Consider the following 17,651-nt stretch of genomic DNA (forward strand, 5'->3'; position numbering starts at 1 on the left):
TTTTTAATATCAATTGATTTATATTCTTATCCCAATATAATATGAATGAATTAAATTAATCTATTTCTAAAAACGGCTATTTTTATCATTAGTTGAAAATTATACTTCCTTGTCTATAATAAAAAAACTGAACTTAAGATGGAATCTTAAAAAAATCTTTGTAAAAAAAATCATTATAAAACAATTATTAACAATCTATATGATTATGTACAAGGTGCAGGTCCATTTGAATTATAACAAAAAAAAAATTAAATAAATATTAATAAAAACAGTTTTTATAAAAAGTAAAATTTATTTATTTATAAAATACTCCACATCTCTTCAAAAGCTGAACATAGTTTAGTACATGTTAAGGCTGCTGACAAAGGATAATTACTGATTGAAATAGTTTCTTCAGTATAATCTGGTAACACCTAAAAAAAATAGAAAATATCAGTTAACAAACATAAAATTTTTAATTTTTTTTCTAGACAGCAGTAATGTTTTTAATTATGTGTTTACACTATGTATAAGTCAAACAATACAAAGATAATAGTTATATATGACAAAATGATATTCTCCCAACAAAATATATTAGTCCAATTAATAATTTTGATTAATATTAACTCATCAGTCTTCACAACGTATAAAAACTGTCAAAAATTATTCTTAGGAATTCCAGTAAATAATATTAACGTACACAAAATAAGATCTTTACTCAATAAGAATAAAAATATTGTACTGAACACTTTATCACAATGAACAAAGATGATCTCTATTCATGTTTAAAAACTTTCTGGCAGTATATTAATTCTAAAAGCAAAAGTAAAACTCCTAGAATGACAGAATATCTTTTAAAAATGTTCTGGTATCATATTTCTAATTATTATTACAATACTAGAAGTCTATGAATTGTTAAGAAAGTTGTTACATGCCCTCTTGACCTCATTACAAAATGGTATACGATAGATTATAGTAAAAAACTGATGTAGTTTGTGATAATTAAGGTAAATTCACAAAGGTTTTTGACCTAGGTTGGAACCAATCTGACTTAAAGAGTGAAATGCTGCATTTAAGTATTTTTTAGAATCCAGAAAAATCAGTGTTCTTGGTAAAATGGGGCATCTTCAAATATGTTTCTATAAAACTTCCTGCCGGAATGATACCAACACCAACATCACCACCTGTGTGTCTTGAACTTCTAACTACAGCAGTATTTCTTCACACTGTGTCAGTGCATCGCATTATACTTATTATAGCGTGTTCTATTAAATTTTCTTGTATTTCTTGCCAGGTGGTTTAAGTTTTCATTTATAATTAATAGAAACACAATATGATAAATTATTCACAGAATACAGAAGAGTACATGATGTGAAAGTGTTAAACAAAGGTATGTAAGATTTAAGGACACAAGAAGGACGTGTGATGGCAAATTGCTGCAGTGATAGTGGAAGTTAATAGAAAATACACAGCGTATATCTTATCACAAACAATAAACCATTTTTTTTTTTTGTCTTCAGCATTTGAGTTGTTTGATGCAGCTCTCCAAGATTCCCTATCTAGTGCCAGTCGTTTCATTTCAGTATACCCTCTACATCCTACATCCCCAACAATTTGTTTTACATACTCCAAACGTGGCCTGCCTACACAATTTTTCCCTTCTACCTGTCCTTCCAATATTAAAGCGACTATTCCAGGATGCCTTAGTATGTGGCCTATAAGTCTGTCTCATAAACCATTAACGCTCACAATTACTGCTGCTTACAACTCTCTGGACACATTAGGCCTTCAATGAGTAGAAATCAAATACTGCCTAGCTGTGTACCAACTAGAAAAGATGTACACATGGAGATTTCTTGATATTATTACAGAAATGTGAGAGTTTGACAGTACAATGTTAATAAAATTACTGAAAAGATAATTTCTTAATAGCATAATTTCAAAATTCAATTAACTCGCTGAAAAATTACACAAAAAAAAATCAGTGTTGAGTAAACAAGTTTATCTGTTAGTCCAGTATTTTGACAGAAAAATAGACCTAAGAATTCTTTCGGACAACATCGATTTTCATGAAAATTTGTAATTAAGCTTATCTAACCCTCTGTTTCAAAAGTTATATGTTCCTGATGTGTGCTTTTTGTTTTTTGGGGGAGAAAACTACGCCTTGTTAAAAAAAATTCAAAAACCATACATTTAAACATTTCATAGATTGAGATCATGTTTAAATATGTAGAATAAACATTCTTTTATGTTGTGGATTATAATTTATGATGTTTTACTATGTTTCAACCCTTAAAAACCACTCCTTATGAAGAAATTAAAAAAAAATTAGTGTTCAACAGTCTGAAATGTTTTAATGGTGCATCAATAATGAATAAAACCCTTTACTGTTTATAATATAACTTATGATTTACTACAATGTTTCAACCCTGGATTTTCAAGGTGGATTTTTTCAATCCACCCCTTATGAAAAAAATTGTTAAAATTATACATGTAAGTCTTTTGTAGCTCAAAATTATTTAAACGTGTAGAATAAGCATTGCTCCACATTCTGAAACATAATTTATGATGTGTTACAATGTTGCACCCTTAGAATCCACCCTAATGACAAAAAAAACTTAAATTTTCAACAGCTGAAATATTTTAATGGTGAATTTAAAATTAGTTATAAACTTTTTACAGTTGTTAATGTAATTTATACTTTATTGCAATGTCCCAAACCTTACAAACCGGCTTCATGATTAAAATGAATAATCATGTTTATTTAAAATTAAAAACTAAAATTATAAAATGAGTAAAGGAGAGAAATAAAAATGTTATGTACATTATAATAGCATGTTTTATTAATGTAACTATGGATCATCACAAGAACTGTCATCACTGTCGACCTCCTCCTCTTGGTCAGTAATTGGAGAACAATTATGACAACTGTCACCGGAGCATGTTCCACACAGAGGGTAAAAAAAAGTCCAACTTTTCTGTAGCCACAATTAGCACCACATCTTTTTTTGCAATTGCAAAATATCATTTGGAGTAGTTCTTCCAGTGTTTTAATTGTCTGTTCCAATGTTTTAAAACATTTTCCGCATTTTAATTGGTATGCTCTGAAACTGTTGAGAATATAAAAATTTACATGCTCTGAAAATTTGACCGAAAAAATGCGACTGGATTTTCAACAATAACTTCCTTAATTTTTAAACTATTCAATCACTCAAAAAACCATTTTGCAGAGAATTTCAGATTCCCTTGAGCGCCACGTTAGTAAAATTTTTGAGTTTAAAGGGCTTGGGGAAGGTGGTTCTCACAGTCAAATGCAAACTTCTAACAGTGATATCTCAATCAATTTCTATTCTACAGAAATAAAAAAAAAAAAATTTTCAGTAAAAAAAAAAATTAAATTTTTGTGCTGTAGCATTGTATTTTCTTCAGTTTTTGAATTATTGTGAAAAAAAGAACATTTTTTAAGAAATTTCAAAAAACGTTTCCACTTTGAATCAACCTTTTTTTTCAAATCTAGGCATTCCAAATCAATCAAACTTCTAGAACATATTGTTAGTACTTAAATAAAGTAAACTGTAAAAGGATTACATTCAATTTCAATTCTTGTGGAAATATTATTTGTTTCATTGCTGATTTTTTCTCTGAAAAAGTGAGACAATTATTTTCATCATAACTCTGTTAGTTTTCATGCTAATGACTTTTACCAAAGCTAATTTTAAAGGTCTTTTCAAGTACTTTAAAAACCTATAAGTTTTCCTTGAAAAATTTTCTGGTTGTCCGTTATTTAACGTTGAAAGGTTCGACTTAAGTTTTCGGTAAGCAAAAAGTTACCTTCAACGAGGCATAACTCGGTTCGTATTGCATCTACACAAATAAAATAAAACCAATCTCTTCATTATTTTATAAGATTCATTTCTGCTAATAATTTTTTTCAATAAAATGTAAGGGTTTTGAGTTATTCGTGAAAAATCGTACAATGGTTGGATGAAAAATCAACATTTTCAATCACGAATAATTAAAAAAATATTGACTACAAAAATGTTTATAGAATATTTTTTTTCTAAGACCTTTTTCCTCTATCGATTTCTGCGGTTATTTTGAATTTAATAATTTCCAGCCCTGAGAAGGGGTGGCATCCACACCCCCAGGGTAAAAGCAGACATCGGGACTACATAAGTTTTGTTCCTTGAGCTATTCGCTAATTATTGTCCAAATTTCATGTCAATCAGTTTTGTCTGAAGAATTCTGAAACCGTCAAAAACTGGACTTTGTGTTTAAGAATTTTAAAAAAGTTTTCCCAATGTTTCAATTTCATATCCAATTATAACAGTTACTTCAGCTACATATAATGATAGGAAACTCTTTTACAGAGCACTATGTATTTTCAGTAAATATACAATTTCAAAATATAATTTGGCAACAGGGTAAGTAAAGGGTAGTTATGAAAATATGTATTTCTGTTAATACTGCTAAGAATGTTGGCCAACTCCTATAAAAGACATGCAGACTGCAGACATGCAATTTTTTGTATTCTTGTTTCTTTCACAACCATTTTTATAGAGCTGTAGAAGCAATTTTTTTTTAAATTGGGACCATACTGATAATAACCTGCAGAAGATATTAAAAAAAAAAGTCTGAATGACAGATTCACTCCATTTTCAGAATGTTTTTGAATATACATAAATCTTAAAACACTTTTTTATTTATATTTTAACAATGTTATGGAATTCTGAATTTTCACTATAAAATAAAAACAGAAGCAGCATTATTTTTAATTCTTCATAATTCCTCGGTCTTCATGAGATAAATTGTAACTAACAAAATAATGATGCAGAAAACAAGATATAATAATATACAGAGTGCACAAAAAGAATATTTGGGTTTTAAAATTATTTAGCATCTCTTAATTCTGACTTACAGGAATGAATAACAAATACAATGAAAGATCAACTCTTATAATTTTCAATTACCAGAGTTTAATGTGAGCACCTATCATCACATGCCACACATCGAACCAATAGAAGCGTTAGTCCCCTTACTTTAAATATCTTGTCAGTAGTACTGGGCAACAGCTGCTTAGATCCTGTGCCTCAAATTGAGTAATCAGTAGGTAACAAAGACTCGAACACAAAACTCCAGAAAAAATCACAAGGGATTAGCTCAGGTGACCTTGGAGGCTACAGCAAACAAACTCTATCATCAGGACCATTTCAACCAACCCTGTATAGAGTTATGCCAGTAAGGAGACACATCACTTTTTTTCAAATAAAATTCTGCTGTATCTTGCAGTTGAGGAAAAAGCCATATATATATCCAAATAAGCAACTCATGTTATGTTAGCTTCAGCAAAAAAGAAAGGATTGTAAACTTGCCGTAGGAATATTGGTATTGCACAGAAAATATTTAAATTTGAAGAGTCCCTTTTGCATTATAAGAGTTCATTGAGATATTCTAATTGACTCATCACCAAACCGATGAATCAACATTCAAGAAAGTGTTGCACCTTCATGCTGCAACATTTCAATCACAAAACTGATTCGCAAAATGTAACTGGTAGACTTCAAAATATCTAAAAGCTGTAAATGGTATGGATGCATATGTAAGCATTTTCTCAAAACATTCCACACTGTCATCACCAGCACTGCAAGTCTGAATCAGAACTTCCTTACAGATTTTTTAGGACTATGCAGGAAACACTCCCTGACATTCAACATTTTCTTCAGACATGCTTTGTCATCCCATATTCTTCTCCTTATACATACAGATATTCAATAATTTTAAATTGATTATGCCATCAATGAATATTACTGTCATTTGAAGAATTACAATTAAACTTTCTACAGAACCCACACTGAACTACAGCTTCACATTTAGTAAACTGCAAAACACAGAAGGCTTTCAATTTAGGAACTATCATTTTTGCTAATACACCTATCAAGCAGAAAGACAGTAAATTAATCTACGACCAAGCACACAACTAAAACTGTCCTTTTTGCTCTTTGATTCTAACCTTAAATCAACACTGCATATCACACCCAAGGAATATTATAACAAATTAAAACCCTGATATTCTTTTTTATAAATCTGGTAATATAAAATAAAATGTTTTCAGTCAAGTAATTAATATGAACTCTTTAGACAATATTTTTTTCGCACATCACATAATCCATTCATCAATTAAACAGAATACAGTATCAATTTAAATAGTTTTTTATCTGTTAAATACATTATCAATTTCAGCACACTTCTACACTACCAGATAAACATTTTTATAGATTAGCTAATAAACACTGATAATTCTGTGAATTTTAATGTTTTCTTAAAATTGAAGATTACTTTTTTCAATACTGCAATGTAGATATTAACTCCTATTATTTAACTAATGTTCAATGAAATCTTGCTTTGTTTAAAGATTACTTATAGGAGGTCTGCATAAAAAATAACTGAACTTTATTTTTTTAATCTTTATTATTAATTATTAATTTTACAGATTATTGGTACTTGTCCCCTTCAAAGTACTCCCTTCCCCTACTAACACGCTTTTCCCAGCGGTGTGTTTCCACTTTGCGAAATAGTCCTGGATAGCTTCATTTGAAATGGTCTTTAAAGCCCACAATGAATTTGCTTTAATGTCATCAATAGTCTCAAAATGGCATCCTTTCAAGATTGATTTTAATTTCGGAAATAAGAAAAAATCGCAAAGAGTCAGATCTGGCAAGTTGGGAGGCTGAGGGAAGACAGTCAACTGAGTTTTGGTGCAAAACTGATAAATTGACAAAGCTGAATGTGCAGGTGCATTGTCATTTGAAGGAACCATGAACTGTCTCGTCACAACTCTTGGCTCTTTTTGTGGATTTTTTCAGATAACCATTGTAAAATGCCTTGATAGTACACATGGTTCACTGTTTCACCTTTAGGCAAGAATTCAAAATGTATAATTCCATTAAAATAAAAAAAAAAAAAAAAACAGAAATTATTGCTTTGACACTGGATAAAAACTGATGTACTTTCTTGGGGGGTGGGGTGGGGGGGGTGGAGATTCTTTGCCAATCCATTGCAATGATTGAACTTTTGTCTCAATCTCGTAGCCATAAACCCAGCTTTCGTCTCCTGTTATAATCCTTTGCATGAATGTTTCATTGTCATCGACTTGTTGAAGAAGTTGCTGACAAATGTCTACTCGATTTTCTTTCTGCCTTTCGGTCATTAGGTGAGAAACAAACTTTGCTAGAACTCTATGCATGTTCAATTTTTCAATCAAAATGTCATGGCATGATACAACTGAGATGCTAACCTCTTCTACAAGTTCTCTACCAGTCAGTCAGTGATTTCCATGCACCAGATCATTAATTTTCTGAACGCAGGTGTCATAAGTTGGAAGTTGAAGATCTTCATGGTTGAGTCATCTTCAACTGTCTGACGACCACTTTTAAATCGTGAAAACCATTCATAACACTGCATGTGACCCAGAGCATCATCTCTGTAAGTTTGTTTCAAAAGTTAAAACCATTTCTGTGAAGGTTTTCTCCAGTTTTACGCAAAATTTTATGTTGTATTGTTGTTCTCAAAAATCGAACATTACAAAAATTACTACTAACACTTAAACACATGGCACTCAAATAAAAATAACTGAGATATCAACAATCCAAGAATGTGTGGTTACAGAGGTTATGTGGAACACAATGCTGCCAATGTCACTAAATGTCTCCGCCGGCGCATAATTAAAAACGGTTGGTTATTTTCTACACAGAGCTTGTATTGGCAAAAACTTCAGTAACTAAAGATAAAACAGTAGGTATGTACTTAAACTACAATAAACACATTATTACCTGGCCATGTGCAACAGCACCAATAACAATAGCAACTGGTTCATTAGGTGGTACTATTTGTCTAGCACTTACTACATTTGTAGATGAAAATGATGTAGCATACTTCTTACAACCAGCAGGTAAATAGTCAGTGACAGGATTACGTATGACTTTTAACAACTTCATTCCTCCATCTGATGCTCGTACATTGAATTTATGAAGCAACTGAACTATTGAAACAAGAAATAAATACAAGTACATTAATATAAAGATTTATATCATAGTAAAATCGGTGAGATTTTACTAAATTAACAGTAAAAATCCCACATTTACAATCAATTTTTACTAGAGTATGACTGCATTTATTGAAAAAAAATAAGTAAATTACTGTACTATAAAATTGAAAAAAAAAAAATTATTCAATAATGACAGGATTTTTTTTTCTCAAAATTATCCAGAGGATAATAACAAGGATTCTGTAAATATCAAATAACATTTATGTTTTTACAATTTTTTTTTTTTTTTTAAACTAAAGTATCTAGCAACATTCATACAAATGGAAAAGTTTCATTTATTTGTGAAAATTCTAAACTTTTTAAATGTCATAAAATGTCATAAACACCTCCAATTTACTATCCAACTATTTCAACAAGATGTATTTATTTGTGCTTTTTAACTCCAGAGTATTGCACCAACTTCATGAAACAAGCATCAAATGATTAAACTCATATAAATGGCACTAGAAGTTTAAGATTTTGAAAAAACAAAATGGATGATGGAAGAAAATATTTTATATAAACTGAAAAATCAAAATTATTATTTGTTACTGTGGATATAGAGGATTTTGATCTGCTGATAAGTGAAGGCAGTACGAATAATAAATATAATATTTCCTAATAAAAAGGATACATTATTTAGCTTTCAACTATATCTTCCACTCTTTTTTTTGTGGCTGTGGCATATGTAAAGTACCTAAGCTACACAAGACATTAATTATGGTTGGTTCCCTCCTACAGTTGATAATGATGTTCTCTAGAGTTACAGTCCCATGGTGAACAGAGAGAAATAATTATTCTTTTCAGTATTGGTGATTGAATGATAAATTTCTTTGAAAACTTACTTTCATCATAATTAAAAATATTCTTTAAATGTAACCATATTTTTTTCCTCGTCATTAATTTTTTTTAGATTTACAATTGGCAAATTAATAATAAGTAGTAATGTGTATCATATATTAGTTTTGAAACAAATTTTAAAATAAAATCAGATACAGTATATAAATAAATTAGAATATCAGATTACAGTACAGTAACAAATTTAAATTAGACAGAAAGTGTGCTTGTAAGTAAATCTTCTGTAAACTGTAAAACATATTATTGAACGTAAAATTAATTTTATACCAAAAGCTTCCAAATCACATCCCTCTGTAAATCAGGGACCAGCTAGCAACACATTATTATCACCAGTAATTTTTTATTTGTAAAAAAGAAACTTTAGCACCATATATTCACATATATCTTGTAATAAGATAATTATAAATTAATAAGGAATTAAATCAGTCATTTTTTTTATATGATGTACCCCTAGCTATGAGCAAAACTGTTTGTCAAATATAATTGTAATATAATAGTAGTAGTAGTATAATTATGCCGGTTCTGGGACTAGGTCAAAAATCCATGCCGATTCTGGGACAAGGTTAAAAGTCAAGGTCAAAGAAATTTCACGCCAAAAACCTTCGACGCACGCACGCAAACACACACGCAGACGCCACCCCGCCCCACAGGCCGCGTCCGTGTCCTGCGCGGAGTGGCGGCGGGAATAAAAAATTCCCTAAAAAAATTTCCGTCAAAAAAAATTCTGCTGACGTCATCAAAAAAAAATTCCTAAAAAAAATCATTTGCGTCATACTTTGTTTATTTGAAAGTTATCTCAATGACAAGGCTAACGGTTTTATATAAAAGCCCGCTAAATTTTCACCAGTTTTTATTGCGTTCTTTCTGTTCTACTAGTGTATACTGTGCTTGACTATTTAATTTTTCTCGTCGCCATCTTTATTATTTAAGGTAAGTGAAACGTCATTTTAATAACTTAATATAAAATAATATTTTGTCTTTGTGTAATTCTAGCGATAATTATATATTAAATGTTAATATATATATATATATATATATATATATATATATATATATATAAAGTAACTATGTATTTTAAATGATATTGTGTTTGTTTAATTCCAGCAATAAATAATAATTATATATATATATATATATATATATATATATATATATATAAATTTATATATATATAAATATTATTTATATAATATTATTTATATTATAGTATATATATATATATATATTCATTTGTAAAATTTATAAGTAATATGTTATGAGAAATATGATGTGCTTTTTTCAGGTTTAGAAATATTCAAAACGGCTTGGTTACTTGGGATATATTATATCTTTATATTCAACAAACATTTCATAAAATACTATTTTGTTTCTTTAATAGATTACTTAGGAAATAAGATATAGATTTTACATGTATTGTATATTATTTTCAGATATCACAAAAAATATTTCCCGATGAAGGTACGAGCAATGATCTACAGCTGCAGGAAATGTCAGAAAACCGATTATCTTCTCCTGTTCGTCCACAAGCGAGGAGGTTAAGTTTTGAAAGTTCAGCCATACGTTTACATTGGGCTTCTTGTAGCGCTGAAGAAAACACCCCTCTTATTGCGAATTCTTCATTGTCAGATAGCGGTAATCATCCATATCAACCGATGTCACCACGACTTGATGCACCAAATTACAGCGTACCTTCATCATCGCCGGAACCAGTTTATCCGACACATGTTACGACGCAAATTACCATCGACAGTCTATACAGAGTCAATTATTATTAGATTCTAATTAATCTAGAATAAATTAGTTAAAATAAATCTTTACAACAAATAAAAAAAATATGTTTTTTGTTTTTTAGGTTCGGAATAGAAGTGATGAGCATTTGATCATTAATAAGAATTTGAATATCGATGTAGCTTCTATTCGCGGAGTGACAATACATTGGAGATCTAATCCTTCTAGAGGTAAAAACATGTAAAATACATACGTCTTGCGAAAGGGATGATAAAATCAAATTGTGGAACATTTATGTTAAAGGTTGTTGATAAGGGCTCGTTAATTCATAATGTAGTGAATTCTAAACATATTTATGGTGTTGTTGAAGGAATTAAATTAAAAAAACGTGAAATAATATTGTGTCGATATTGCAAGAAAAATATCGTAAAATATATTACCGGTCCTTGTGGACATCCTATTTGTCATAGTTGTAAAAGAAAAATTTCAACTAAATTACCTTCTCTTTGTTCAATTTATAAAGTTAATTTTGATGTTTAATAAATGTTATTTGTTTTAAAACGAATAAATTATAGTTTTATTTCATTTTCCGTTTCAGTTAACTGATGGTTTCCCTGACGGTGTACAAAGTATATCCATGTACTAATAAGATATCAAAGAATTTTTTTATAGTTAATAAATGATAAAAATGTAGAAGAATGCGAAGATATAGTAATCGATAGGTTAAGTGATGAAGAGGTTAAAGAAAAATCGCTTTGTAAGATTTGATTGATCGAAGAGATTGCCTATGTAGTTTCCCCTTGCGGTCATATGTATTGCGAATCCTGCAGAGAAAAACTCTTTCGTAATAAAATCGATAAGGAGTATTCGTTCTGTAGAGAGGTTTTGTTCACTTTAAAAATACGTGGATAAAAAGAATAGGTAGGGTATATATTTATTTTAATACGGTAATTTTTAAAATCATTTTGATCATTTTTAATGCGATTGTTTTTTTTTTATTTTTAGTTATAACCGATGCCTCAAACTAAGAAGGTTATACTCAAAGAATATGAGAGATTGGCGTCGTTTAAAAACAATTAAAGGAGCTGGAATACGATTTGAAAATCTATAAAATAAAAATCGTATCAAGAGAATCGAATTAGGAAATTTTTGTCCCGTTTGCGGTACTAAGTCGGAGATTCCGCTCCCTCAAAATCTGATTTCAAGAAATTACGTATTCTGCAATACGAAGGAAAATGTTTGTGTGCTGAATGCGGTTTTGTTTTTGATTTAAGAACTATTTTTCTTTACGGCTGTTTAATTCATTACGAATGCAAACCTGAATGTGATACAGCCAGAGATTTATGATTGTTATATTTTTTTTAAATAGTGATGTATTTCATATACTATTACGTAATGCATTCGAGGAATGGCCGAGAAAGCGTCCTAGTATTGATGATTTGTTAGAAACAAGATTTTATTTTAACGGCGTATTATATGATGTAGCATGCGTAGAGTGTGGAGTTGAATATTCGAGTGGCTAGATGAGGATGTACCGTTTGAGAAGCGATTCGTGGATTATCGGTTTTGTTCCAGGTCAGATAACATCAATGTAGTATTTATCTATTTTTAAAAAAATTTCCGTTATCGATAATTGACATTATAAAAAAGGAAAGTACTTTGTAAATAAAGCAGACGCAGAACTAAATTTTCCAGTTGTTATCGAATATGAAGATCTACGTAACAGATTGTCAGAATGGAACTTTTATCTTGTATAGTCATATTTTTGTTTGAACATAAAAAATATAAAGAAATAACTTTGATATAATTGTTTGTTTTATTTACCCTTATTTATTTCATTTAATATATATATATATATATCCTTACTAATATTATAAATGTGAATGAGAGTTTATTTGTTACGCTTTCACGCAGAAACTACTCAACCCATCATCATGAAACTTCGTACACATATTCTCAAAGGTATTGCGAAGGACATAGGACACTTTTTAGTAAAAAAAAAATAATATTTTTTCGGGAGGGTAAAAAAATTTATATTGGTAGGTATGATGATCGTCCGACAAAAACTTTGACCAAATTCAACGCAATCTGGCGTTCCAGTAAGTGAATGAAATAAAGTGCCATTCCAACACTGTAATACCAACGGTCAAGTCACTATTCAATTGAGTATAGTGCTTCTGCTGTTTCGAATCCTTCTATATTTATTGTTATTCTTCTGTCACTTCTAAGCAATACTAAAATTTTTCCAGTTTTTGAGGTTAGGTGCCTGTTTATTGTTTTACTTCTAACGCTATTTTCAGTTTTTACTGGTTTTTTCCTCTAAAATGCCTCGGAAGCGCAAATCTAACCTGTCCAGGGATTCATCACGGGCCCGGACGGCAAAAGTTGCTCGAACTCAAGAATCTTCCGTTCACGCAGAACTAAGACGACAAGCGAGGCGACAATGTGCTTTGAGGGCTGGTGAAATAACTTCTCAGAGACAAGAAAGGTTAGATGAGCAAGCTGAACGCCAAGCTACCTTAAGAGCAGCTGAAACGCCAATTCAAACACAAATTCGTTTAGAAAGACAAGCTGAACAGCAGGCAGCTATAAGAGCGAGAGAAACTCGAGAACAATCGCAGGCGAGAAGAATTGTTCATGCAGAAATGCAAATCGCGCGCCGTCGAAAATTTAATGCGTAAAAATTGGTCTGTATTTAATAATTCTTGATTTCAATATGATCCTTCATTTGAATACCATAAGCATTCTTTAATTGGTATTGGCTCAATGAATAGAAAATGTCAGCATTGCGATGCTTTGAAATAGAAAGATGAAACTGCTGGAATGTGCTGTTCCAGTGGTAAAGCTTCGCTTCCTTTACTTGGAATGGAATGGAATGCAAAGTTGGCAGGAGTCTATTACTCCCTACTTTATCGCAGAACCTGGACAGAGTCCCTTGCTGCTGGATCTTTCTAATCGGGCTTGTTTTTAAAAGGGTTATTTTTTTAATCTCGGATCTAATTTTTCAAGTTTTGTCTATTATTATTTTAGTGAATTTAAGACGGATTTAATTGCATTCCAATCCGTTGTTAAACCAGCGTTATCGAACCCATTTCATGGGCCGACCGCGGAAGGCTAGGCTTATAAAGCCTGTCCTCCCGACGTAATTCCCTTTCAGACCGTCCACTGAAGTCCTTTCGGTGCTAACTCTTTAATAGGCTAGCAGGAATACGCCACAACGGGGCACTAGCTATAAGGAGGGAGCAATGTGTCCCCTTTTCCGGAGGAGTCGCAATTGCTGGGTTATTTTATCTTACTGTAAGTTTAACTTACAGATGGTGATACCTATTCGCGATCGCGGTTTTGGGGCGGCGATTTTCTGGAAAGAAGTAAACAGTAATTATTCTCTCCACGTAATTATTAACCTTCAGACACGCGTGTGTCTGAGAAGGGGTTGGGGGGACCGCGTGGCCGCAGTGAAGAAACCATTTGTTTTTGTGGTGGCTGTTGGCATCTGCAACAAAAGAAGCAGAACACACACACAAGAGAAAAAAAAAAAAAAAATTAATTTTTACTTTCCTTTCGACTGGCAGGATGAGACGGCACGACGCGTCGTTCCACATCCACGTTTCTCCCGTTTCTGAAACAAGAGAAACAGAACAAAACACACGCGAGAAAAAAAAAAAATTTTTAGACCGCGTTTTTGTTTTGTGCGCGACTTACCGTATTTGAAGTCTTCAAACTATATAACTCGCGAAAAAAAAAAAAACTATTCACTCGCGACCCCGGAAACGCGTCTGACGCACTATTCCGTTTATGGCTCATGCGATATGGAGGCCCCTAAGCCTGGTTTGTCGATTTTCGGCTACCGCACCGCACCATCACGGTGGTTCGTCCAGTACGGCGTGAGGCCGCTTCCTTACAACTGTCGGAGTTGGGTCCTCTCTGCAGATGTCCCGAAGATGACTGTGTTCGGACACAGCCGCTCTCCCGAACAGTCTGCGCGCCTGCGCCACCCCCACCTCGGACACGGATTGAAATCTCGCATCAGATCGGAGAGTGGCGTTCCTGACGAACCACGGAGCTCCAAAGATCGTTCGCAACGCGATGTTTTGGACGGCCTCGATCTTCTTTTGAAGCGAGGAGCTCAACATTGCCCCCCATGCCGGGTAAGCATATGTTAGAATCGGCAGTACGTACAGCCGAAAAATGAGAAGCTTAGTTGCCAGTGGGTATGGGCTGGCACTGTTCAGCACTGGGTATAGTGAGGCTCTGGCGGCCTTAGCCCTCCGGGTCGCATAATTTACATGTTCGCCGAAGGTAAGCCGCCTGTCCAACACCACCCCCAGGTACTTAACTGTTTTCTCAAAAGGGATTTTCTCCCCTGAGATTTCCAGCTCTCTGGTCGGTTTTCGTGTCTTGCATGTGAACATCACGGCCACCGATTTTTCACCGTTGACCCTGATTCTCCACATGTCGAGCCACGGTTCCACTAAGTCCAGCTGCCTTTGGAGCCTCCGGACCGCGTAATCCACATTTGCGGATTCGTAGAAATATGCCGTGTCGTCTGCGTAAAGGGCCGTTTTGACCCCTTCCGACAGCGGCATATCGTTCACGTACAAAGTGTACAAGAACGGGGAAAGTACTGCTCCTTGGGGAACCCCAGCGGCTATTTCTCTGGTGGAGGAAATCGTTTCCCCTACGCGCACGACAAAATGTCGGTCTAGCAGATATGACCGCATCAGTCTGACATAGCAGTAGGGGATCGCCGATCGCGCTAGCTTATAAAGCAGCCCGCTATGCCAAACTTTGTCAAAGGCCTTGGCCACATCCAGAAAAACGGCTGCAGTCACCCGTTTCCTGTTCAGGCCTCCGACAAGGTCGTCTATTATTTTTACCAGTTGGAGGGTGGTTGAGTGACCCTCCCTGAACCCAAATTGCTCGGGCCGCACTTCTCCCTCCATGTATCGCCTCAGTTTTTCGAGAAAAATCCTCTCGAACAATTTAGACAATACCGGTAACAGGGAGATTGGCCTATAATTCCGTGGGAAAAGTAAACTTTTCCCCGGTTTGGGTAAACATACGACTTTGGCCGTTTTCCAACAATTCGGGAAATATCCAACGTACAAAATGGACGTGAATATCACCGAAATTGCTGTAATCACGGAGGCCGGTATGTTCCGGAATGCACGGGCGCTGATCCCGTCGACACCCGGGGCTTTGTCGGGGCTTGTGGCCTTAATGGCTGCGGAAACTTCCGCTTCAGTGACTTGGTCAATCTCTAGAGGGGCGTCCTCCACCTGTGAGAAATAATCTACAAGAAAGGATTCCACCTCGGTTGTGTGCTCGTCGTTCGGGGTGAGAGGGGGGTTTGGAGTGAACTGCTCCTCCAAGGTATCGGCGAATACCTCGGCTCTCTCCGCCTCCGAGTATGCAAGAAAACCTCGCTGCCCCACAACCGGATGGCGAGGCTTCTTCCCTTCTCGCAGTCTCCTGTTCAACCTGAACACCGAGGAGATGTCGTCAGAGACCGAGGCGAGGTATTCGTTCCACGAATCCTCTCGATGGCTTGTCAGCAATTGTTTTACCCTGTCCGTTTGATTATAAAAGGCCCGCTTATCAGCGGGGGACAGGGTGATTCGATATCTCCTCCTCAGTCGTCGTTTCTCCGTTATGGCTTCGGAGATATGAGGAGGGAGGTCGTTTCGAACAACTGCTCGAGTTTTGGCCGATGAGCTGCCTGCCAGGGCCTCGGTCATTGACGACGTGACGCGCCCGACAGTGTCGTCGATTTCCTCCGGGGTGTTCAGGAGCTCAGGATTTACCGGCCTGTACTCCCGCTGGAGGGTCTCGTAGAACCTTTTCCAGTTGACTGACCTTCGGGGTATAGGCGGGGGATCTCGGCCACCCCCTGCCTGACCTAGTTCCAACAGGACAGGGGAATGGTCCGAGCTGAGGTCTTCTATCGTTTCAATCATGAATGGGAGGGTACCCCCCTTCATGACTGCGATATCCAGCACGTCAGGCCTAGATCTGCCTGAGCGATGCATGAACGTGGGCACCTCAGGGCCTACGACGACCAAGCGGCGGGCTCTCGCCCTTTCCTACAGCAATCTGCCATTCGGATTTGTCAGAATGCTGTTCCATGACACGTGTTTGCCATTGAGGTCGCCCATGAGTATCATGGGCCCATCCCAATTTTCCAGCACGGCATCCAGATCTGCGCCGGTTACCGCGTCGTTCGGCTTGCTATAAGCCGAAACCAGCCGATACACCGTGCCCAGATGCTCCACATGCACACACGTTTGTTCCATCACGTTTGTATGAAGAACAACGCGCGTATGCATGTGGCGTCTGTGGACTAAAACCGCAGTTCCACCAGAGGTGCGAGATCCGGGTCGAACTGGCCTATCCGTCCTATATGTAAAATAGTTCCGAAGGGTCAGTTGCTTGTTTGGGTTCAAGCACGTCTCAGACAACAGTATCACGTCTATCAGTAGATCCTCGGCCAGACGGCATAGTTCCTCCGTCCGGCCTACTACTGAGTTGGCGTTCCACTGCAAGAGTCTGAGGGTGGGCCTAACCATACCTGGACAGTACAGCCATGAGGCACTCTATTAAGGACTGAATACAGTCCTTGAGAGATTTTGCCTGGAGCAGGCGTGGCAAAACCATCATTATGTGGCAGGATATCCTTCACTGTCATCTGCGACAGGAACTCCATGCCAGTGGTCTCCAACGGGGTAGCCGGTTTCGGATTGCCGCTGTAGGTGCCTTTTGGCGCGGCCGCCCTTTTGGTGGGGCGCGGGGCCACAGGGGCCGCGGTGTTTTTAACAGCCTGCTTGGCCTTCCCAGCCGGAGCAGGCTTTGCCTTTCCCGTCGAGGAAGGCTTGGCCTTCTTCGCCGGGGCCGGCTTTGTCGCCGCCTTTTGTTTCACCACCTTCTTGGTGGTCGCCGCCGGTTTTGGCTTGGCGGGTGTTGGGGAGGGTACCTCCCCTTTTTTCACTACCGCCTTAGCCACAGG

At 35.4% G+C, this 17,651-nt stretch overlaps 1 protein-coding gene across 2 annotated transcripts in view; it reads right to left on the reverse strand.

Annotated features, from left to right (window-relative positions):
* Nucleotides 1-272: 272 nt before the first annotated feature.
* The window catches only part of LOC142331031 (ribosomal RNA small subunit methyltransferase NEP1), a 29,877-nt gene continuing 12,498 nt past the window's right edge, over nt 273-17,651 (reverse strand). The window contains exons 4-5 of one of the 2 annotated variants that reach the window (XM_075376621.1): nt 7,881-8,017; nt 273-413 (exon numbers count right to left, since the gene is read on the reverse strand). In XM_075376621.1, the coding sequence (XP_075232736.1) occupies nt 300-413; nt 7,881-8,017 (251 nt within the window). In that variant the 3' untranslated portion in view covers nt 273-299. Of the gene's footprint in view, nt 414-7,808; nt 8,018-17,651 lie in introns of both variants that reach the window. The other variant, XM_075376620.1, reaches the window with a different exon arrangement.

This window comes from Lycorma delicatula, chromosome 10 (genome assembly GCF_047948215.1).
Source record: "Lycorma delicatula isolate Av1 chromosome 10, ASM4794821v1, whole genome shotgun sequence".
Lineage (NCBI taxonomy): Eukaryota > Metazoa > Arthropoda > Insecta > Hemiptera > Fulgoridae > Lycorma > Lycorma delicatula.